Raw genomic sequence first — 25,887 nt, 5'->3', positions numbered from 1 at the left:
GGCTCAGTGGTAAAGAATCCACCTGCCAAGCAGGAAACGAGGGTTCAATCCCTGGTTCAAGAAGATCCCCTGGAGGAGGCAAGGGCAAGCCACTCCAGTATTCTTACCTGGAAAATTCCATGGACAGAAGGAGCCTGGCCACAGGACTGCAATAGAGTCTAACATGACTTAGTGATTAAACAACAACAAAAAAGTGTGTTCTGAAATGAACATTTTTTTCATGTATTTTTTTTATTGGAGTATAATTGCTTTACAATGTGTGTGTCAGTTTCTGCTGTACAGTGAAGCGAATCAGCTATGTGTATACATGTATCCCCTCCCTGTTGGACCTCCCTCCCCACTCCCCCACACCCCACCCCTCTAGGTCATCACAGAGCTCCAAACCAAGCTCCCTGTGCTATACAGCGGCCTGAAATGAAGAACAATTCTAATCAAACTTCTCTTTTAAAGAAATCCTAGGAAAATGATGATGTGTCTGCTTTAAACAAATATGCAATGGACATAATCAAGTACTTTCATCTGGAGGCTCTACTGCTGCCCAATATACTTCACCTGCTTCCATCCTTCAACGCAGAGCATGCCTCTCAACCCCCTACCCTTCACCCCCCCTATTGCTCTCCAAGATGTTGCTCATACTACTCCCCTTCTTCAAACTCACAACACCTTTTTTCAAGCCCTGCTGCTGCTGCTGCTAAGTCGCATCAGTCGTGTCCAACTCTGTGCGACCCCATAGACAGCAGTCCAACAGACTCCTCTGTCCCTGGGATTCTCCAGGCAAGAATACTGGAGTGGGTTGCCATTTCCTTCTCCAATGCATGAAAGTGAAAAGTTAAAGTGAAGTCGCTCAGTCGTGTCCGACTCCTAGCGACCCTATGGACTGTAGCCTACCAGGCTCCTCCGTCCATGGGATTCTCCAGGCAAGAGTACTGGAGTGGGGTGCCATTGCCTTCTCCGTTTCAAGCCCTACCTAGTGCCTAAACACATTTCAAGCAGAAATAAAACACAGTAGAGAAACACAAGAAAGTCAGGAGAGAGATTAGCAAACCCTGCCGATCTGGTCCCATTGCTAATCTACGTGAAAATACAAGTCTGAGTGTGAGTTGTTTTCTTTTTCTTTTTTTAAATAGTCTCTGATGTACTGTGTCTGGGTCCTTAAAATTTTTTCCCCACTAAGTAATACATTTTCACTTTGAGTAAACTGTGAAAAAGTGGAAATATTTTTAAATGGAAAGAAGTCATACAACAGTTTCAATGCACTACTTCAGTTTATAAATTCTAAGGAAAACATAATATTCACCTGAAGCAAAATGTTTTTACCTTAAAGCAATCACGAGTATAGCACTCACCTTGTATCAAATCCCCTAACAATGGCACCCATGGACTTGGCTGCACCTGCAGAAGCCAGCCCAGCAACGCCACCACCAACTATCAGAATCTAGGAGAGAAAACAGAACCCGCGTGTTTAAAATACAGTTCATGATCAAGTGATTATGTAAAATCATCAGCCAGTACCTCTCAGGGCCAGGTATCACACTTAGCATCCACCATTACACCCAGTGGTGCTGGTGACGATATTCAGTCCTTAGAAAATGTACTGAGTGGATAGACTACCCTTTAACTGGACCACCACTGTTTTTCAAAAGTTTAAAATAGGGCTTCCCTGGTGGTCTAGTGGTTAAGAATCCACCTGCCAATGCAGGAGACACGGGTTTGATCCCTAGTCCAGGGAGATTCCACATGCCAAGGAACAACCAAACCCTTGAGCCACAACTACTGAAGCCCAGGAGCCCCAGAGCCCGCACTCCGCAACAAGAGAAGCCACCGCAATGAGAAGCCCGCACACCGCAAAGAGAAACAGCTCCAGCTCACAACTAAAGAAAGCCCATGCAGAGTAACGAAGACTCAAAACAGTCACAATTAAGTAAATCTTAAAAAAAAAGTAAAGTTTAGAACAACTTCACTAAAACAGTGTGATACCCAGCATCTCACTGTAAAAGCTATATACAGCATCAGCAGTGTTGGGAATATTAAAGACTGACGGTTCTTCCCCACCATATCAAAGCTACTTCTAATAGAATCCCCAGGGTAATATTTCTTTATGCTCATAAAACATCAAAATAAGTTTCAGAGATGGGTACAACTTTGTGAAGCATCTAATCCTATTTTGAGCTCAAATGCTTCTACAAGAAAGAGAGGGAACCAAGTGCCTAACTTTGATCCATTGTGAATGAACTGTATCTGAAATCCAAACCAATGTAACTAATCCCTCTAACCAAGGCAGGACTGGAGCCAAGGAAATCAAAGAATTCCTCAGAAACAAGAGTCTCCTCATTCTAAACAAGCTAAGAACAATGTTGTCTCTAGCCTAGAATGGGCCTTCCAGAGAAAAGTCCCTATTATACTTCGCAGTCAATTGAAGGCAACTCCTTGTTCCTGCTAAAAAAAAAGAGAGACAGACAGACAGACACCCACAGACACAGTGAAGTTTATAAATTCCCACCCACCCATCATGCCCACTTCTTGCACCTCTTCAAGAAGACTAGGCTAGTGGAACTGTGCTCCAGTGACCTCTGGGCAGTGTTTTAGAGATCTCATTTATCAACCTTAATGGGAATGCTTTGTTTAAGGAGCAGACGGGATTTACAGGAAGGGAGACAAAGAGGGACCAGAGGGAATAAGATGCTACTGGGCCCCAAGGCACCATCCCACTCCACATACCAAAGCCCAATCCCTGGAAAGGAAGGAAAAGAGAAACAAAGAAGGAAGAAGGAAGGGAGAGAGAGAGAGAGAAAGAAAGAAAAGAAGACTGGGCCAAGTTATCCTGAATCAAGAAATAACAAAAGATCCCATAATTTAAAAGACAGAATCCGTTCTCCAGAGAGGGAACAGAGGCTGGAAATGGAGTAAATACCTACTTATGAAGCCTCCATAAAAATCCCCAAAATACAGGGTTCTGGGAGCTTCCAGGAGTAGGGCCCAAAGAGGGCACTGAAGCCCCACACCCTTTCCCACCTGCCCTGCTCACCTCTCCCAACAGGACTTTCATCTTATCCTTTATCATATCCTTTCATAATAAACTGATCAACAGGAAGTAAACTGTTTTCCTGAGTTCTGTGAGCAGCTCTAGCAAATTAATCAAACCGAAGGAGGGGGGTTGGGAACCTCTGGTTTACAGCCCACCTGTCAGAAGCATAGGTAGCAATCTAGACTTGTGACTGGCATCTGAGAGGTGAGGGCAGTCCTATGGGCCTGAGCCCTTAACCTGTGAGATGTGACGCTACCTCCAAGTAGACAGTGGGAGAATTCAGTGAAACCGTAGGGTGCCCAGTTGGTGCCGGAGGAGTGCCTGGGGTGGGGAAAATCCCCACAAATTTGGTAACAGGAAGTATCAGAAACACAAGCAAGAGTGGAGTTTTTCCAAAACAGTCCTAAATCAGACTTTCCCGCATCTGCAAGACAATCTGAATTCTGAAACAAGACCAAGAAGACAGGACCCACGTCATCCAGCCTTGACCTACCTTTCCAACATCATCTCAGATCACACTTCACCTCACTCACCACACCCCAAGACCAGAGGCCTCCTTCATTCTCCTCGAGCACACTGAATTCCATCCCATCACAGTGTCTTTAAAGGTGCTTCTCCCCTGGCCCAGAATCCTGAACCCCCCTTTCTTTCTTCCCATCCTTGAGGTCCCAACTTAAATGCTACAGGCACTTTCCCCATCACCCTAACTACAGTAACCTGCTCCCATTACCCACCCACCATACCATCCTGTTCATTTCCTCCATATATTAAAAAATCTCCTATGGTTTATTTCCTCTCTGTGGGCCCTACTAGAATGTAAGTTACATATGGGAGGGATTTTGTTTGTCTTGTTCATGCCATATTCCCAGCTCCTACAACAGTGCCTGGCATATCACAGCCATCAATAAATTGATTTTAGCTCATTCTGGACAAGTAAGAACACTCCATGTTTAAAGGAAACTCAAAATATTCATTCTACCCTGAAAAGGCCATCTATTATCTAATTCTTTGATATCAGGAAAGTGTTTGTGACATGTAACTAAAATCTCTTATGCTGCAGTTTAAATTCTCAGTAAAGACAGTCACTTTTCCACCTTTTAAAAGCTGACTGATTCTCTTTCCTTTACTCCTTGTCTTCTGTTTCACTTTTTAATCTTTTATAATCACAGCTTTCCTCTCAACTTTCATATAATTCCAGAAAGGTTCTAACCAAAACTGAGTAGTGGATTGTGCATCAAAGCATTCAGCCAGTTTAAGAACAGCAGCCAACTTCTGACCACCATGAGGGCTAGACCTTTACTTATGATCCTAAGAAAGAAGTCCGGATGTAATCACCTTACGTATCAGACCTCTGCGTTGTCTCTTTGTATGTTCTTGTTAAGTGTTCTGGCTCCACTTGGACCACTTGCCATCATCTTCACCTGCTTCACCTGGACTCTTTTGGGGGAGTTTTTGGTGAGGGGGGTTGATTTTTTTGGCCGCACCACAAGGCATGAGGGATCTTAGTTCCCTGACCAATGATCAAACTCTGCAGTAGAAGCGTGACACTTTAACCACTGGACCGCCAGGGAAGTCCCACCTGCTCTGTTTTTAAAGTAATATACTATATACTGGGTTATATACTATATAATACATATACTATATAGTTATATACTAGATTTCTAGTATATATCCTAGTAGATATATACATATATCTACTAGATATATATACTATATACTAAACATATGTGTGTGCTAAGTCACTTCAGTCAGGTCTGACTCTGTGTGACCCCATAGACTGCAGCCTGCCAGGCTCCTCTGTCCATGGGATTCTTCAGGCAAGAATACTAGAGTGGGTTGCCATGTCCTCCTCCAGAGGATCTTCCCAGCCCAGGGACTGAACTGGCATCTCTTAAGTCCACCTATATTGGCGGGTGGGTTCTTTACCACTTGCGCCACCTGGGAAGCTATATACTAGGTATACTATGCTATATACTAGATATATATATCTACTAGTATATATACTAGAAATCTAGCATATAACTATTCAGTGTATATATATATATTATATAGTATATAATCCAGCATATAATTTATATAATATACTAGATAGATATACAGAGACACTATATACACACTAGCATATATACTAGAGTTCTCAAAGCTGCTATTGTTTTTTTTTTTCATTTTTTCCGGATTTCTTTTGTGTGAGAGCTCTGGATTGATATTACAAAGTACGTAAAAGCAGGAAGCACCAAGTACACCTATACCCCCCAAAGTGTACTCTGCAGATAGGTGACAATATTTAAGGTCCTGTTTCCTATACTTTACCAAAGTGCTTATACTGCCATTTACGACATGTGGCCGTGAAGGTCACAGCATAATCTATTCTTTCACTTAGCCACCCTGACCTATCTCCTGCTCCTCTCTGCTCTAAATATAGACTAAAGAAACTGCGGCCTTTCCCCCTGCCAAATACTCTGACTACACCACCTACTATTTACTGTCCTCTTGACCCAAAATTTGGCAAAAAGTGAGAAAACCAAGTCCTTCCCAAGCCAAAATGTCACAATCACTGGGAAGTTGAGAGCTTGCTAAATGGTGTCACGAAGTTTTAAAAAAACTAGTAATAAGTCACCCAAATCCCTTTAAGAATTCAAGTTAGAAAGTAAAAAACAGAAAGGGAAAAAAAAAACCTTAGAACTTCCAGAAATGTCAAAAATTCTTTTTTTCCCAAGTAATCTTAAGCAACTTTGAGGTGCCACCATATATTACACGTGACACAAAAGTTATCACTGTGACATTAACAGAGAACAAAAATTTTTAAATAACTGTATATATCCTTGCCTTTAATTAATTCACACTATAAAGAAACATTAAAAGTTTAACCTACCTTAGCTGGAGGAACTTTTCCAGCAGCTGTGATCTGACCAGTAAAAAACCGTCCAAAATGATTTGCTGCTAGTACAACAGCCTTGTAACTTAGGAAAATAGACAAATAAGTGGATAAATAAGTCTATAAAATTAAAGAACTTAAGCTTATATTATCAAAATTATTAGAGAACAACTAAAATTTATACAGTAAGTACTATCTGTCAAAAACAGCTCTAGGTACTGCATATATACTTACTCCTTTGATCTTCACAACAACCCTGTGGATAAATATAACTATAATCTTCATTTTATAGGTGAGGAAATTGAGGCATGGAGAGACAAAGAGACTTGACCGAGGTCCCTCAGCTATTAAATGGCAGAGCCAGACATCTGACCCTAGCATCCTGCCTGCAGACACACTCTTACCCATGATGCTCTCTGACTTCATGATGACCACTACAGAAAATTAGCTCGGATAAAATAAGAGAAGCGAAGGGAAGATAAGAAAATGCTAACAACAGTTTGCTTTGGCAGCTAGGACTACAGGTACTTTAAACTTTACTTTATCATCCAAATTTTCTTTGATGACTGTGTAGCATTTATATAATATGGGGAAAAAATCTTTAAAATTAAAAAATGAGGTTGGCTATCTGTTCATACATAACAAAATTCCAACCTCATAACCAAAAACACTTCCCCTGATCTCTAATGGTTGGAACTGTCATATTTTGAGACAGCACGATCTCAATTCAAATCTGAGTTCTGTCACTAACTAGTTTTGTGACCTTGGGCAAATTTCTTTAATTCTCTAATTCTTGGTTTCCTCATCTCTAAACTGGGGACAATAAGGGTCTCTTAGAGTTGTTTTAAGGACTGAATAAGATAATTCAGTAAAGCCCTTACCATAAAGAATCACAATAAGTGCCTGGCAAGTATGTTTTTAGCTAAAGAAACACTCTATACATCAAAAACTAGCAATTTATACCAAGTTTTCTTTACTGGGTATTTTTACTACATTAAATTACCTATTACATTAATTTCATTTTCATATTATTTTATACTTAAAAGGTACTTTTGCACACTCAGTAACAAACACTCTACCTTATCATTATAATGCAAAGATTATAATCATAATGCAAGCATTATGATGATAAGATCCACCTACTAGCTGACAAAAAAACCTTTACCTGGTCATATTTTTGTAAAACAAATTTATAATAATCAATGCAAAAGCATGTAATAGTTACTACTATTACTTATAGCAAGAAAAAATATTTTAATGATTATATTACTTGTTAGTTCTGAATCCAAGTGATAAAAAGTTTCAGAGAGCAAAGATGATAAAGACTCAAAGGCCACGGGAAGAAATTAATTTTGATTAAAAGATTTAGTTGCTGTATTGGGGGGAAAAAAAAAAAAACGAGACAGATTACACAGGAAATGTACAAGAAAACGTTGGTAGTGGGGAAAAGTGATAAAAGTGGGCCTGTTTTGGAGGAGAGCAAAAAGGCTCACATGAACACAGTGAACTAGGAGGAGCATGTCATCACAGTAACACGCCTATGTGTGTGAGTTAGATAATGATTTATCACATATTGTATGGGTAAGTCGGAGAAGGCAATGGCACCCCACTCCAGTACTCTTGCCTGGAAAATCCCATGGACGGAGGAGCTTGGTAGGCTGCAGTCCATGGGGTCGAGAAGAGTCAGACACAACTGAGCGACTTCACTTTCACTTTTCACTTTCATGCATTGGAGAAGGAATTGGCGACCCACTCCAGTGTTCTTGCCTGAAGAATCCCAGGGACGGAGGAGCCTGGTGGGCTGCTGTCTCTGGGGTCGCACAGAGTCGGACACGACTGAAACGACTTAGCAGCAGCAGCAGCAGCAATACGGGTAAGTATACTAGACGATTCATCTCTAACTACGCCTTTTGCATATATCAGCTCAGGACCTAAGACAGTGATTCTTTAAAACTGTGTCCCTGGATCTCCAAGAGCTCACACTTCAACCAACTATTAGAGCATCATGGATGGGAAGGAAAACAGAGACACAGTGTTTCTGGATACCCTTCTGTCCCTTAATTCAACTGAAGTGAAGTGTTAGTCGCTCAGTCGTGTCCAACTCTTTGCGACCCCATAGACTATAGCCCTCCAGGCTCCTCTGTCCATGGGATTCACCAGTCAAGAATACTGCAGTGGGTTGCCATTTCCCTCTCCAGGGGAATCTTCCTGAACCAGGGATCAACCCCAGGTCTCCTGCATTGCAGGCAGATTCTTTTACTGTCTGAACCACCAAGAAAGCATTAATTCAACTAAGGCCACTTGAATTATTGGATTTGTCTATATTCCCTCATGTTTCATTTGCTCAAAAGATTCTGCAGCTGAAAACCACCGATCTAGAGCTACTGACTGGGATAACCTTTCGCACATGTGCAAAGCAACACCATCCTTAAAACTTCACATTGTTCATTTCCTACATAAAGGTTTCCCTGATGGCTGAGATGGTAAAGAATCTGACTGCAATGCAGGAAACTGGGGTTCAATCCCTGGGTCAGGAAGATCTGCTAGAGAAAGGAATATCTACTCACTCCATTATTCTTGCCCGGAAAATTCCACGGACAGAGGAACCTGGCAGACTATAGGCCATTCAGACACAACTGAATGACACTTTCTTTCCTATATAAAATTTTAAGTCCCACGCTGCATAAGCTCTTTCAGAAACTAAATAAATGTGACAAAAGTTTACATTGTCCCTCTGCATTAATTCACATCACAAAAAAATCTTCAAACCAATCATTTGTCATATTACATAAGGAAACAAAATGTATTCTATTTGTCATTTTTGTTTACTGCATCTCTTTCACATCAAAAATGAACAGCTGGAATCCAGAGAAGAATCTGTGGCACATTTGATATGCTACATCTAAGATATGAAACCTAAGAAAACTTTTGGCTCCTAGGTCAGCTGTAAAAGTCTTTATTCAGGTTATCTTTCTTCCTGTATCGTTTTATTTTTAAATTTTTTTCATTTGTTGGTGCCTCACTCCTATTAGCAAGTTGCCACTATTAATCGTTTTCTGCCTAAAATCTAATTCGTTTCTTAGATAAGCTGATTTCATAAACATCATCTGATTTCCAGATTTTCCCCATTCTCCAGGCAGAGTCAGCAATATACTGCACTTACATAGTTATGCCTGTCCCTGCTCTGTGGCAGGCATAGGCACACATGACTGTTACTCAGTCAGAGACACATTCCTCTGAGCTGAATGGGTCCTAGAATTCTCAACACAGAGTCCTGGCAATAGACGGGGAATGCATTCAGGCCGGCAGGCAAATGAAGTTTATTGCCATCTTGGTCACGGTTAGCCTTCAGTTATCATGGGTTTTGACCTAAGATGAAACTTCCTCGAGTGCAGACATTTTCCCTATTTATTAAATAATTTATAAATTTCCCTAGGCAAAATGTAATTAAAGTGCTAAATCTATCAATATGTATATATTAGATGGGACCATATGAAACTGCTAATGTTCTACCATTTTTGACCCTATGACAACAGTAATTTATGTCAACTAAACTTAGTCTGGTAATAATTTCACAACATATACATATATCAAATCATTGTATAAATTTTAAGGTGGAAACAATGTTCTATGACAATTATACCACAATAAAACTGTAATTTCAACTAATATATACATAGACACACACACACATACACACATGAAATACAGTATATCACCATTAAAGTACAAATAAGTTCCAAAGAAAAAAAATTGGAACATTATGTATTCAGAAATCAGAAGTACTTTTTAAGCATAGATTCAGAAGCCTCATAATTAGTAAACTAAAATAAGACTTTCTACATTGCACCCTTTCTCATTCTATATAAATAACAGTCTTAAAAACAGTACTAGACTTATGTGAATTTTAAACCATTTGTCCTAAATTGTTATCACTACCCTTGCTATTGACTTTAGTAAAATATGAGTTTACTACATTAAAGCTTTTGGATAATTATAAATTGCTAAGACTATGGTTTACTTACCATGCAGTTTTTCATGAAAACAGATATTAAGAAAAATAAGCACACATTTGAAAAAAAAGTCATTTCCTTTGGTAGAAAGAAATACTACTTCCCTTTTGCCCATGAAGATTAAAAAGTAATGTACAATAGCAGGCAAAGTGAATAGCCATTTCCTACTGATGACCGTGGAACAACACGAATCTTAAAAGTAACTGAAGCACACTCTTGGAAGGCTGCAATCTCCTAGCCACTACAAGTAAAATCATTGTAAGAGAGAAGAGCTGTAGTGAGCACGTTTCTGTAGCACCACTGCGCTCTTGTTCAACTGGAAAACAATCAACCTACCCGGCAATGTTGGCCATGGAGCTTAGCGCATCATATCCCTGAGCAATTGTGACTCTTGGAACCTGGTCCATTGCCAGAACTGTCGTCTTCCTTTTGGACAGTTTATTTAGCAAGTCTGGATTTTGGGCTGGGTAAATAAAACTGATCAGTGTACCCGATGTCTTTAAAAGATCAGCTTCATGAATACCTAATGTTGGGTTAAGCATAGGGGCTCGCACCTGGGGGAAAAAAAGTCACTGATTAAAAACGTAAATACCTTTATCTTATTTTTAAGTAAACAAGACAACTAAAATAATATACCATTATTGAAATAACACTCCAGAAATAATCTCTCATGAAAAAATTTCTTCCTCAATTCCTAAATAAAATAAAGCACATAGAAATTTATGCCACTGATTATCTGACTGAACTTATGACCTAGTCTTGAGTAACAAGCACACATACCTGGAAATAGTGTCAGGACAGGTTTGACAATGACAGGTAGAGGAATTAAAAAAAACAACAATCTGTTTTTGGGGGGAAACAGGTTCTACAACAAATCTGTTGTCCCAAAATCCACTACTCTGGTAAAATTAAGAAACATTAGAATAAACAGACAGTAAGCTTTTGTTGAATGTTCAAAGATTCAATTCTTGTTAATTTGCAAGCATAAACATTTGGAGTGGTTAGAAGTTAAGAACATCATAAACTAAAATCTCCATGTCATGTGTATAGATTTATGCCACCTTAAAGTTCCAGAAAAATCTACAGATGGACACAACTCAAACCAGTAGCCTTGCTGAGTTGGGTTTAAGCAAAAAGCTGCAACGTACTCTGTTACGTTGAATCAAGTCAATGACACACACTATACATGCCTGAAAGTTTCAACTGTCTACTTTTTCAAGCCAAATTTTTAAAACTTCCAATTAAAAAGGTGTTTTAAAATGTGTTTTACATCCCTGTTCAAAGTCAACCTTCAATTAAAGTGTATCATTTCATTAGCTCCCAATCTGCAACAGCAGTGCTCTTAGGCTAGAAAGCACAGAACACACACAGCTCTGGGACTTCTGTTTTAAAAGGAAACGAAACACAAACACTAGGTCAATACTTTCATTTAACAGCATTTCATCTCAATTTACCTATGAAACACCTTTATCTGTCATTCCCATTTCAGTTGTTGCTGTGGTGATGCGTGTGATTTTAGGCTCTGGACTTTAATTAAGACTCTCTGACAAGGTCTATTTTTTTCCTCAGTGAGAATCTATAATATAGATTTAATAAACATTAGAGGACAACTTTGAATTCTCCTGGCCCCTATCAAATGCTTAGCTGAAACTGCTGACATCTGAGTGAGTGAAGCCAACACAATGTCTCCCTGGAGATGCTTTTTGGGGTAACAAATTCCTCAGAATATTAACAGGCTTGAAGAGAGGTCTCAGAAGAGAGACCCTAGGTCAAGTAGTTTATTACTACAAATATAAAATTATTTAAGTTTTCATATTACAGGATTCCTCAGTGTCTTTAACATGGCTCATACACATTGTGAATCTACAGGAAACACATAGCATTTCTAAAGCTTACGTGCACCTAGTAACCTCTTTTTGTGGGGTACCTCAAAAGGTTTTTGATCCCTAAAACATACATTAGAATGGATTACACTTATTTTTCGATTTTCCCCTAAGCTTTTATTATACTGTTATCTCAAGTATCAGTATACCTAAATGCTTAAACACTTAAATTACTATTTATTTCCATATCATAAATTTGTTATTAATTTTCTATAGAAAAGTTTTGTGTCTCCTGCAAAAAACACTATGTAAGATCCTATCAAGTTATTCAGTTGACTATATGTAAAAAAGCCTAGGTATTGATTCCCCTTTAGAAATTAATGTAGGAAAAAAGCTGGTCTATCCTAGAAAAGTGAGACTATTTTAACCTGATAAACATGCTTATTTAATCCATACCTCACTACTTGCCTTGGTTGCGTGTTAAGACATTTCAGTCGTGTCTGACTCTTTGCGACCATATGGACTATAGCCCAGCGGGCTCCTCTGTCCACAGGGATTCTCCAGGCAAGAATACTGGAATGGGTTGCCATGCCCTCCTCCAGGGGATCCTCCTGATGTAGGGACTGAACCTGCACCTTCTGCGACTCCTGCGTTGCACGCGGATTCTTTACCCCTGAGCCACCCTGCCCCACGTGGCTTGGTTACCGAAGACTTAAGATTTAAGTTACTGTTCAGCTCATCTATGTTATACTCTTGATACCGTTTCCCTTTCTCTACATGATTTTTTACTTCAGATTTTATTTGTAAAGTTCTTTAGCATATAGCTCTCTATTACACATTACCTTAAGACCTTTTATTAAAGTAGGTAAGTCTATTCTAAGCCCAACGTTACTTTTTCCAGAATAGTCCTGCCCTCTGGAAATAATACTTACATCAGTTAAATCACTGACCTATGATCCTTCAAGATATCAGAATACCACTGTGCATTCAGTCCAAGGAGTTCTTTGCCTCTTACTATTCTAGTAGGAGTTAAATACTCACCCCAGAGAAGGCAATGGCACCCCACTCCAGTACTCTTGCCTGGAATATCCCCGGACAGAGGAGCCTGGTGGGCTGCAGTCCATGGGGTCGCTAGAGTCGGACACGACTGAGCGACTTCACTTTCACTTTTCACTTTCATGCACTGGAGAAGGAAATGGCAACTCACTCCAGTGTTCTTGCCTGAAGAATCCCAGGGATGGAGAAGCCTAGTGGGCTGCCATCTATGGGGTCGAACAGAGTCGGACACAACTGACACGACTTAGCAGCAGCAGCAGCAGCAAATACTCACCCAGGGGTAATGTGGACATATAGGAACCATATGGTACGAATGTTACCTAGCCAATAAGAAGGAAATTCCACAGAGCAAATGTAAGAAAGAAGATCATTTCTTCTTTTCTCGTGCTTAAATATAGTAATATAGTTCACATGCCTCATAAAAGTTCTGAGTTCCTGGTGGCTCAGACAGTAAAGAATCTGCCTGCAATGTGGGAGACCCAGGTTTGATCCCTGGGTTGGGAAGATCCCCTGGAGGAGGGCATGACAACCTACTCCAGTATTCTTGCCTAGAGAATTCCAGGGACAGAGGAGCCTGGTAGGCTACAGCCCAGGGGGTCACAAAGAGTCGGACATGACTGAGTGACCAACACTTTCACTTTCATAAAAGTTCTACTGAAACATGAAGAATAGTCACAACATGCAATCATTTCTTTGAGGAAAAAAGCATCATTTGAAAGTATGAAAACTGTAACAAAAGAGAAAGTACTTTAATCTTGGTACAAGAAGTAATCTTTCTACAAGAAGATTTAGAAAAGTCAGCAAGCCATAAATGGAAGGGGGAAAGGAATAATTACTTTGACCACCAAATCAGAAGCCAGCACTTCCTTCACCCCTTGGATCTGGGCACCTGCTGCTCTGTAGTGATCATCTGAGAACTTGGAAGCTTCACCTGCGCCAGATTCCACAACAACATTAAACCCCTGCTTGACCAAGGCCTGAACGCCAGCAGGAGACAATGCCACTCGCTTCTCATTTTGGAAAATCTCTTTGGGGACCCCAACAGTTAGTTGCTTGTATGGAATTCCTACAACAAAGACAAAAAAAAAAATTTGGTAAGAAACAACACCAAAATTCAAAGTTTTAATAATGCAGTTCAGAAAATGGAAATGGGAAATTTGTTCAAAATACACTACATGTACAGGCTGCTGTTCAAAGTGATGTTCCTGATTCATAATCATAATTTTTTAACTTTTTTTGATAGATGATAGGAAATTCTTACACCTACTCTCCTGAAAATCCTAAATATTTAACCAAATGGCTTTCTTCGAGGCATATAACTAGCTAGCTTAGCTTATTCGTAGGGGAAAAAATGGGTTGAAAGGCCACTCAACAAACTAACTCCACTCATCAAACTAAACCTCTGTGGTTTATGGTCCCCTGGTCCTTATCTTTAAGGAAGACGGAAGTAACTGTTGCTCAGTCACTCAGTCGTGTCTTGACTCTGCGACACCATGGACTGCAGCATACCATACATCCCTATCCTTCAACATCTCCCAGAGCTTGCTCAAACTCATATCTATTGAGTCAGTGATGCCATCCAACCATCTCATCCTCTGTCATCCCCTTCTCCTCCTGCCTTCAATCTTTCTCAGAATCAGGGTCTTTTCCAATGAGTCGGCTCTTTGCATCAAGTGGCCAAAGTACTGGAGTTTCAGCTTCAGCATCAGTCCTTCCAATGGGTATTCAGGGTTGATTTCATCCGAGATTGACTGGTTTGATCTCCTTGTTATCCAAGAGACTCTCAAGAGTCTTCTCCAGCACCACAGTGCGAAGGCAACAATTCTTCAGCGCTCAGCCTTTTTTATTGCCCAGCTCTCACATCCATATATGACTACTGGAAAAACCATAGCTTTGACTACATGGATCTTTGTAAGCAAAGTAATGCCTTTGCTTTTTAATACACTATCTAGGTTTGTCATTGCTTTTCTCCCAAGGAGCAAGTGTCATTTAATTTCATGGTTGCAGTCACCATCCACAATGATTTTAGAGCCCAAGAAAATAAAGTCTGTCACTGTTTCCATTGTTTCCCCATCTATTTGCCATGAAGTGATGGGACCAGATGCCATGATCTTCATTTTCTGAATGTTGAGTTTTAAGCCAGCTTTTCACTTTCCTCTCTCACTTTCATTAAGAAGCTCTTTAATTCCTCTTCACTTTCTGCCATAAGGGTGGTGTCATCTGCCCATCTGAGGTTATTAATATTTCTCCCCACAATCCTGATTCCAGTTTGTGCATCATCTATTCTTGGTCATACCTGATTAGACCAGGGGGTCAGCAGATGGGTTAAAAATAACAGTCTACAGGCCAGACAGAAGGGAAACCAGTAGCGCATGAGACAACTTATAGAGGAACTCTGCCCTGTGGATACTCCATGTCGGCCAATGACTATTCAACCCAATCAGGATCTCTCAGAGAGAAACGGGACATGAGACCCACCAAAAGGACCAGGAGAGTAGAATGACGCAGCAACTATTTGTAAACAGAGCCACAAGGTAATCAAAGGGAGAGGGTCAGCAGCCACAACAGGAGAAACATTGGTTGTGGGCATGCAGATGGAAAAGAGGAGTGACAGCAATGAAATCCAGAATAACACCCCTCTTCTCCAAGAAGGAGAAGAACGGTTCCCTGTGCTCCATACTTCCCAAAAGTCCATACAACAAAAATAAAACCTCATCACAAAACATAACCTGCTGTGATTCTGTTCCCTGCAACACAGAAGAACCCGTATAACACAGTTAAATTATTTATCCCTGAAGAAGGAAATGGCAACTCACTCCAGTATTCTTGCCTGGAAAACCTCACCTTCAGAGAAAACTGGCATGCTGCAGTCCATGTAGTTGCAAAGAGTCGGACACAACTTAGCAACTGAACAGCAACAAATTATTTATATACAGTTCAGACCAGCCTTAGCTAAAATACACTAGTTTTTTTTTCTGTTGTTTTACTCAATATATGGGCATAAACAGTATTTTTAATGAAGAGCATCTGCTTCTGTATGTCTTATTAAAGTCTAGAAAACTTACTCTAGCAATCTAAACTTTAAATATATATAATAAAAAGGTAAATCAAAATATCTCTACAGAGTAACTTATTAAGTGAAACTTTATAGAGACTAAATCAACCTAAAAATAGCTGCATTTGGACATACAGTCTTAGATCTCATACTATTTAAGCAGTAATAATTGATAGTAAGCCAAAGGCAAACACATGCTGAATCTTCCTCTCCACTTAAGAGAGAGGAAAATAACTGAAAGATAGCAAATTTTTGGATTAAGGTGAAAAATTAATTATATAAACTTAGCTAGAGTTCACTCATTGGACAACCTCAAATTCTCTAGGTCCTACATATCATATGCCAAGGAAGTTACCGAAGACAGACAAAGTCACATCAAAAGGATTTAGGAACCAACCTGGAAGGGCTTCCACTGGCCAGATATGAGACAATTTGAGCATCAAAAAGGAAAATAATTTATTTCAAATGTCATAAAATACGTATAAAGATGCTAAAATCCATGCATTCATTATAATAAATATTTCAAAATTCAAAAATATTCAAAAAATAAATATTTGCTAAAAGCTTCTCAACTTTGGAGAAAGTAATATGTGGTAAGATGAATAATAGTCTCCCAAATATATCCATGTCTTAATCCTCAGAATCAGTGAATACGTTCCAGTACATGGCAAAGGAGAATTATGGTAACAGATGGAATTAAGGTTGTTAATCAACTGACCTTGAAACGGGGAGAATATTCTAAATTATGTGGGTGGGCTCAATATATCACATGGATCCTTAAATGTGAAAGAAGGGAGCAAAAGAGTCAGAGTCAAAGAAAAATTTGGAGATGCTATCCTGCTGGCTTTGAAGACAGAGAAACAGGCCATGAGCCAAGAAACGTAGACAGTCTCCAGAAACTGGAAAAGGCAAGGAGACAGATTCTCCCCTAGAGCCTCTGGAAGGAATGCATCCTGCTGACAACCAGTGAGAACCATCTCAGGCTTTGGCCTCCAGAAGTATAAGATAATAAAATAAATGTGTCATATGAAGCTGGTTTGTAATCACCTAATACAGCAGAAGTAGAAAATGAATACATAAGAGAACCAACTGATGAGCAAAACTAGTAAATACTGAACACTGATCAAACATCTACCCACCTTTTCCATACAGCCTCAGAGTAACTAAATTCAGTTGGCCCTCCTTATCCACGGACTTCCCAGGTGGTACTAGTGGTAAAGAACCTACCTACCAATGCAGGAGGGTCAGACACGACTGAAGTGACTTAGCATGCATGCACTCTGTATCCACAGATTCAACCAAATGCAGATCAAAAGTATTAAAAATAAATTCCGTAAGTTCTGAAAAGCAAACTTAGATTTTTTACATTGTATTGTGGCACTAGTGGTAAAGAACCCGCCTGCCAATGCAAGAGACATAAGAGCTGTGGGTTCGATCCCTGGGTCAGGAAGATCACCTGAAGGAAGGCATGGCAACCCACTCCAGTATTCTTGCCTGGAGAATCCCATGAACAGAGGAGCCTGGTGGGCTACGGTCCATAGGGTCACACAGAGTCAGACACGACTGAAGTGACTTAACACACAGGCATCATGAGTAACCTAAGGAAGAAAGTGAAGTCACTCAATCGTGTCCAACTCTTTGCGATCCCATGGACTGTAGCCTACCACGCTCCTCCATCCATGGGATTTTCCAGGCAAGAGTACTGGAGTGGGTTGCCATTTCTTTCTCCAGATGATCTTCCCAACCCAGGGATGGAACCTGGGTCTCCTGCATTGTAGACAGACACTTTACCATATGAGCCACCAGGGAACTCAACCTAAAGATGATTTAACCTCAAGATAAGAAACGTAAAGATGATTTAAAGTATACAGGAGGATCTATGTAGATTATATGCAAATACTACACCATTGTATATGAGGAACTTGAGCATCCAAAGATTCTGGTATTCACGGGAGGTCTGGAACCAATCCCCCATGGATACCAAGGGATGACTGTAACAGAAGGAAAGTTTTTTTAATAGAAAAATTCTAACTAATAAATGAAGATAAAATGATAGGATATTAAAGCTACTGATAAAATCACATATTTAGTTAACAATCAATTAAACCGCTGCTAGCGCCTCTGAGTGAAAAATCAATGGGAACTTCACAAAAGATAGATCACACTGACAACATCTAAACTCACTGATCAATCCTCCTGATGTAATACAACAGATAGTACATAACATCACCTATGAAGTACACTAGCTGAAAAAGGCAAACCTGAGTCAGATTAAGCCTTGAGATCTAGCTAAATATTACAGAAAATACAAGAAACCTAGTTAAATAATACTAAGGGAATAATGTGGGAAATTCTACAGGACAACTAAATTCTTCAACAAATAAAAACAAAAGAGAGAAGAGGAACATACAGACTGAAAGAGACCTAAGAGACAAGCAAGTAAATACAGCACATGGACTCTGGATCATAATTTGAACTAGGCATCTGTTTAAAAAAAAAAATTTGAGAAAATATTAAAACTGACTGAAATTACTTTTCAAGCTTTTCAATGTGTTAATGAAATTGTGGCTATATTAAGGAATAAACAGAATCCTCATCTTTTAGAGATTAAAAAAATAACTATCTAGGAAATAGTCAAGAACAGAAATTAAGCAAACAAAAAAAGCCTTACTCATAATTGATAATAGAGATCTTGAAGTACATACTTTCACTTACAAGGACAATTCCCGTGTACTCAGTGTAGTTACTGACTTTTGCTTTATACACTTTCTTATCACACTGGATAATCTGGCCTTCCAGAACACTTAATCTGAAGATAAGGCTGAGGGCTCTTAAGGGCAGGTACCCTGCCAATAATGACTTGTCACGTGAGAATAAGAAAAGAGGCTATGAAATCTACCAAAGGCAGACATAAGAACTGAAAACACTTGGCAATTTAGGCATGCTTAATGCACAAACAGTCCTACAAACAAAAAGAGAATCATTCTATATGGCAAAGACTTCTGATACCTCCCAAATATCCATGCTGTTCCTCCCCTAAAAATAACAGAATGTTATTTTTATTTAAGTATGTTGCCATCTAGAATAAAAGGCTAAATGTCCAAGTCTCCCTTAAAGCAACATATTGCCACCTGAGTTCTGGCCAATGAGGTATATAGACAGAGTGCTAGAAAGGTCTTTGGGCAAGATACTTAAAGGGATCTGACACAGCTTAAAAGGTTCCCCTTTTAGCCTCTCCTCCTTTTGGCTTGTACCACAAAACAGAAGCATGTGGGAGTCCTAGCAGAGAAAGCCTGTAGGCCACTGGAAGACTTCAGCTATTACTCTGTGTGAGCTAGGAAGCTGGTGGCAAATTCTGAAGAAAAGAGTAACATGATCTTTCATTTTTAAAAGATAATCCTCACTGTCTTGTACAGAACAGACTGTTGGCAGGGACAGAGGTAAAGAGCACAGAGACCACTTAGAAGACTAATGCAATAGTCCAGGTGACAGGTGATGGAGGCTTGGACCAGGATTGTAAAAGTGGTGATGGTGAGAAAATAACAGATTCAAGATACAATGTAGAGCTGATCTATACCGATCATAAGCACTGGGAATGACTCTAAGGTTTCTGCCCTGAGCAACTGAGATGAAGCTGCCACTTACTAAATCCAGAAACATTAATGCAGATCAATCAATCTGTTTAGTTCCTAATTCTTAAGCATCATTAAGCCATGTATGGTATGACTCCCCAATACCAACTAGGAAAGAGGAAGAGCTACTAGGAGAAATGGTTACTATGACCAATGGTTTCCTGGGTATAAACTCAATTTATTTAACATTTTTCTTTTTCTATTGTATATTCTTCTCTGTTAGCACTGACAGCCAAGAACTTCCATACATGGAAAATATAAGAAAGCACTCATTCGGTTTTTTACTCAAAATGACCACTCACAAGCACTGGGCTATAAAACTGCGTGGTTTATCCATCATCAGATCTATTGTTTCTATGACTCAAAGTGAGACTTTACCTGGTTTTACAGGGGCACTACACCACAGTATCCGATGAGTATGAAATGTTCGTAAAAAATTCTTCTTCCCTGGTAGAACCTTACAGGACCCCAAATTGCTGAGGAAAGGGCATGAACAACCAGTCACCACTGTTTTCAGTAGGTTCGCCATGTTCACAGAAGTTCCCGATTTTCTGGATCCCCAGTGTCCTTAAAGGTAAATCACTAAAGGAAAGAAAGCAAAAATGTATGTGCTGAGAACAATATACTTTGCCTTTTGGACATCAAAAACCTTTTTTTAAAAAAACCAAATTGAGAGAGGTTGGAAAATAACAGTTAAACGTGGGCATCTACAAAGAATTTACTTGCCAAGTCCTTTACTTAAAGAAGATGCTTCAAAAGGTTGTTTCCAATTTAGGTATTTAAAACTTGGAATCTGTTTTCCCACTTAAAATTGTAGTTATAAACTCATTATTCAATTCCAAGCTAGGTCACATAAGTCTAAGTGATCTTTAATGTAGCTGGAAAGTTAAGAAAAGTTGGTATAAAGTCCAGTCACATCATACATGAAAGTTATCATCTCAGTTTGTCCAGCAAAAACTGCACAAAATCAAAATTCCCCTTAGCTTTCCTTAGACTGTCTAAATAGTACAGCAGTACTTGTTTGGCCACTATACAATACAGAAAACCCCACCATCCTTTTCAGCGCAGCAGGCTATACATCCTGAGAGACATACACACCCCCACCCCAAACCCAGCGTGACTGAGTGAGATTCATGTTTGCCAGGCGTACATCTCAAGAAAATTTAACATGCACAAAATACAACTCCAATTTTTAAAAAAAGAAAAAAAAGTTCCATAGTTAACTTTATCACATAGGTTTGTGCTTGCATATGTGGGCGTAACTAGGAATTCTGTGAGTGGTTCTTACCACTTCAGACCCATTTTTGTCAGCTCTAAATGAGCTAGGTGAAATGGCATTGACCTTTGCTGTTTTGGAGATTTCAGTGGCTATTTTCTCCAACCTCCCTGGCAGATCCTGGGGAGTACACAGAAGGTTCTCCCACCATCCCCCTGACTCCCAATGCTCTTTCCTTCAAAAATGTGAAGGAACTCTTCTCAGTCAACCACAGCTAACTCCACTTACTATGTCTTTAGGCTCTGCCCCATGATGCGGGCCCTTCTGGGACCCAGCACCCAAACCCAGCAGCCTCCAAAAACACACTTTCGGCCTCTAGAGGAAGAAGGGTCTAACTCATTTTTCATGTCATAACTACTGCCACAAGTCCTTGAAGCCACTTCCTGCAAATACCAGAAAGCAACACTGGGAATAGAAATGCTCAATCCAGGTAGTGCTTATTCTTGATGCTCTTTAATTCAGTAAACACACGGAGGGCTGAGTCTCAGAGGCATAGCCATTAGGAGCATCTGTAGAATTAAACTGGAATCGGTTACAGACCTGGAGATAAGAAAAGTCAACAAGCAATAACAGAGAAAGCAGAGTAACACAAGTCCAAAGTTCTTTGAGGCATCAAAGAAGATCATATCCTCCTACAGGGCTAAGAAAAGGAAGGAAAAGGCACTTGAGAAGGAGAGAATACTATTAACAAAGCTAAGGAAAAGAGAGCATATAAGATGTGTCCAGGCATGCAACCAAAAATGTGAATAATTCTTTACATGCTGATAGAAGATTTTCTATTTTCAGAGTATTTCCATATATGTCATTTCATCTCAGTCTTTCTAAAGCACCCCTGAATCAATAAATACCCTCCTCGTTCATTAAGAGGTCACTTCTAGAGTTATTCATGGCTGAGAATGGAGAACAAACAAGTTCAAAATTCAGCCACCCACTGAAAACATTCACTGAATCTATGCCAAGAACTGAGGGAGATCCAAAGATATACAAAAGATAATTCCTGTCGAAAGAGAAATTTTTTCCTACCACTACCAAGGACCTAGTCCTAGCCCAATCTCCTCATTTACCCTGGTTTCTCTTCCTGGATCATCCCAGCTCCCCAATAACCACCATTCTCACTGGTCAGGCTTACCCAGACCTCATCAGCAAAATAACAAAGCCAGTTATAATGCAGCCCGGGTATTGTCTAAACCTGCTACTCACTCGCTGTTTGGCTTGAATTTCTAAGCACCTCAGTCTGCTCTTCTATAAAAGGAGTGCAGGAAAGCTCCCTTGAAGGGCACAATCAGGCTCTAGAAGTTTTATCATTAGATGGAGATTTTGCAATGCTCTAAAGCTGAAGTCCTGTTTCATGGCCTGGAGTCTGCAAAATTTGCCCTGTCTACTTAAAAAATTGTAATTTGATGTTGAACAGAGCCCTGACATCAGACATCAACATAGCCAAGGCCTTCAGAGACCATGTGCTCCCCCAAATTCTACTTGATTCAAGTTATGAGCATATAAGACAGTTCATAAGGAAGTAGTTTAGTGTCAAGAAAATGTCACTAACTCAATAAAATGACCTAACTCAAATAAAAATGACCCTGAAAGATATTCAGAGAATATCTGGACCATGTTATCACAGCCGAGTACTTGTTTACAGCAAAGACAGTAGAGGTGACCCTTGAACAACAGGGTTTGAACTTCATGGGTCTGCTCCTAGGTGGCTATTTTTCAATAGTAAATATCAATAGTACAATATACACAGTGTGCAGTTAGCTAAATCCTCAGATGGGGAGGAACTGCAGACACAGAGAGCTATTATTCAAGAGCCGTTCTCTTAATTGTTACATCTTCCCCTAACTTCACTTGAAAGCTCTCTGCTGTTTTATTATCCATGTGCTTCTATGGCTATTAAGAAATGGACAGCAACTTTACAACTGAAAATTGGGGCATTCACACCACCAGTTAATGTAAGTCATTTTGGTATCTCCCCTAATAGATTAAAAAATCTTTGGAGGCAAGAAGCTGAGAGAGGATAACAGAGAGGCTAAGAGTGTGAACTCTTAGTTGGAAACCCCACCTGCAACGCATTAGCTATGTCACCTTGGCAAGTCACTGAACTTCTCTGTATCTGATTTCATCACCTTTAAAATGGGGAAAATAATAACAGTACCTTGTAGGGTCACTGTGAGGATTAAAAGGACACAGTATCTTTACTGCTATCAGTATTCACTTTAGTATTACCTCTGGCCCAGGGCCTTGCACAAAATAGAGGAAATCAACAAGTATTGTTTGATTCAGTGAATGTGTAACTAGAGTTAGATAACCTGAAGCCTGGGGTTCTATGAATATATTTCCCAAGGAGTTTCAGGAAATTTCCTTTAAAAATTAAAGGCTATGTAGCTTTGCGGAAAAGTGATTCCATCAGCAGAGGTAAGCAGCCTGAGCACACTTGCTGATAAGAAAGCAATCCTAAACTGCCAATTCAATTTTTTTTTTTTAATTTTTAAACAGCCACAGTTTGCAGAAGAAGAGGGAAACATTTTAAATAAAAGCACACAACCCTCACTGTTCCGAATACATCCTGTCCTACAAGACTCCTTACAGATTCCTTAAAGGACTTCGCTGCACCAGAGGGCGAATAAAGGGCACCTGCAACTGTAATAAACAAGTCACGCTTTTAAAAGCGAGACATGCCAACCAAGGACACAATACCCTACCAAAGCTTAGACTAGCAGGCAGTGTGACCTTGCTCAAACCCACAGGTTCAAGCTCCTCCCTCGGGAACTAAACTGCCACCCGGCCAATATCTGCCAGGGACCGCTATTTATAACCTTCCTCTGAAGCCGATTGGTGGAGATCGGCGGCATAATAGTCTTTCCGCCTCCGGAGTTCGAATCAGCTCAGCCCCACTACACAATCTTACCCCCATCGCCAGCCCAGACCCCACTCTAAGCCCAGTACAGGCTCGCCCAGACCAACACCAGCCTGCCCCACCCCCCCCCCCATACACTTAAAACTTTCAACACCACCACCTGTGTCTCCAGCCGGTCACCCACCCCAAATTCTCTCCGGGTTCAAGAACAGTTTCGGGGTGTCCAGGTGCCACCTCTCTGGATGCACCACTTATCGAAAGTCCTCTATGACCTCCCACCCTCCTCCCATCCTTTAAGCAGAAAGGACCTCGTAGAACTCCAGCCCCATCCCCCCAAAGCTCCAAAATCTGCATCTGAACAGCTGACACCTCGTTCCCTGCCCTCTGCGGCGAAAACCCAGTTCTCGAATCCACCACCCCCGACTCGCTTCCCAGTCACCCCAGCTTGAGACCAAAAAGAGGGCCCTCGAGGCCCGGCCCCAGGCTCCAGAGTACACCCGGCGCCCCGGTCACTGCCGACCCCGCCCCCAGCGGCTCCTTGACAGGTCTCCTTCCCACCTCGGGGACCTCGACCTTCCGTACCAGCCCCACGCCCCTTCCCCAGCTGCGCCCCAGGAGCGTGCCCGGGCTGCCCGCGCATTGACGTTCACCTTGGCGGGGAGGCCAGGAGTCCGCGGGCCGCGAGGGGACGCCGCGCTGGCAGACCCGGGCGGCAGCCCCGCGGCGCCAGCAACCCGGAAGAACAGCCCCAACCCCGTTGCTGCGGAGACCACGTGACCGCGGCGCAGCCCCCACCCCGGTTCCCCGTCCGCCCCGACCCCGGTTCCCCGTCCGCCCCCACCTTCCCCTCCTTGCCAGGCCCTTCTTCCGACCGGCCCCCTCCACCAGCCCGCCCGTCCGCCCGCCCACCCTCTCTTCAAATGAGAAAGCGACTGCACGAAATGCCCCTTAAAGCGCAAAGACCAGTTACCCCAAGGAACCCTTGCCTCTTCTCCCGGGGCTGCCAAAACCCTCTTTGTCTCGGGCTCGACCTGCTGCTCCTCGGCCCCGCCTCCGTGCGATCCCTCCGCCCGTCCTTGTCAATCAAACCTGGAGCCCAGCGCGGGCGCTGAATTTGCCAACGGCCACATTTGTCTTCTCCTGGAGAGCCAGGAACAAAGTGGGACTACCTGTAGTGTCCCACCAGAGCAAATAAAGTAATAAAACTCCACTTTTGTTACCTGGCTTTCCTCTAGCTCTCTAGGAAAAATCAGAACTTCTGAAACAGAAGACCAAAAAGAAAGTGAGAGGCGGCCAGGAGGTGGTGACGGGCGGGAATGGGAGCGTTGTTTTTAATTCCGGATGGAGAGGTGGAGTTAAATGCTTCCGAAACGATGTCAAGGCCCGAAAATTAACACACATATGCGGACGGGTCTTCCAACGGCCCGCCCACGGAAAGCCGTGTACTTCTTTGAGTATTAATAGCCAGGGGCTGGAGAGCGCCCTTGGTGGACGTTGTGTCCTGACCAGGCCTAGGCTGGTTTCGGCAAAACTGCTAAACGGCTTTGCAAAGCGATGACTCCTGTTACTTAGTCTGCAGGTGTCTTCTGACTGAAAGTGGGAGGAATAAGATACACATTGGTTCACTTATCCAAAGCTGAATCATCATGAAGTGTCAAGATGGTCACTGCTTTTTTTTTACTTTAATTGAAATATTTAAGATGAGTTTAAAAATTATGAAACTCAAAGGCATGAGGCAAGACAGATATTCCATATCCTTAAAAAGAAAGAAACTACAGGGAAGCCCTTAACTTTGCGAACATTTCTTGTGTTTAAGCAATACAGAAGGTCATTCAACTTGAGGACTTCTGCATCCAGACAAAGTAAAAACACTGTTCTTGTCCTGGAGGAGTTCACAGACAGGAAAGGACACAGCCCCATGCTTTAAAATAATAATGAACCATGATAAGTGCAACCTAGAAACAGGTTCAAGATACTGCAAGTACAGTGAGGTAGGAGTATTTGATAAGGATTAAAAACTAAGCTCCTTTCCCAATAAATGTAAGCTACATTATTTTGCTATACTCCTTAAACATGCTGCTGCTGCTGCTAAGTCACTTCAGTCGTGTCCGACTCTGTGCGACCCCATAGACGGCAGCCTACCAGGCTCCTCTGTCCATGGGATTGTCCAGGCAAAAGTACTGGAGTGGGGTGCCATTGCCTTCTCCACTCCTTAAACATATGCAGTACTATATATCAATATGGTACAACTGAGCACACATATGTCAATCATATCAAT

General features: G+C 41.1%; 1 protein-coding gene across 6 annotated transcripts in view; it reads right to left on the bottom strand.

Annotated features, from left to right (window-relative positions):
* The window catches only part of NNT (nicotinamide nucleotide transhydrogenase), a 92,531-nt gene extending 67,324 nt beyond the window's left edge, over positions 1–25,207 (bottom strand). Inside the window, exons 1-6 of one of the 6 annotated variants that reach the window (XM_086361637.1) lie at positions 24,830–25,207; positions 19,858–20,061; positions 13,629–13,858; positions 10,250–10,467; positions 5,898–5,985; positions 1,347–1,435 (exon numbers count right to left, since the gene is read on the bottom strand). In XM_086361637.1, coding sequence (XP_086217763.1) covers positions 1,347–1,435; positions 5,898–5,985; positions 10,250–10,467; positions 13,629–13,858; positions 19,858–20,008 — 776 coding nt within the window. In that variant the 5' untranslated portion in view covers positions 20,009–20,061; positions 24,830–25,207. Of the gene's footprint in view, positions 1–1,346; positions 1,436–5,897; positions 5,986–10,249; positions 10,468–11,367; positions 12,280–13,628; positions 13,859–19,857; positions 20,062–24,259; positions 24,653–24,829 lie in introns of those variants that run through there. The other 5 variants (XM_086361635.1, XM_086361639.1, XM_086361636.1 and 2 more) reach the window with 5 other exon arrangements.
* Positions 25,208–25,887: the final 680 nt, after the last annotated feature.

Source organism: Bos grunniens, chromosome 20 (genome assembly GCF_055505025.1).
Source record: "Bos grunniens cultivar Pamir isolate PY7600 chromosome 20, Bosgru_T2T1.0, whole genome shotgun sequence".
NCBI classification, from domain to species: Eukaryota; Metazoa; Chordata; class Mammalia; order Artiodactyla; family Bovidae; genus Bos; species Bos grunniens.
The sequence above is the reverse complement of the archived record's forward strand: the minus strand, read 5'-3'. Positions and strand labels throughout refer to the sequence as shown.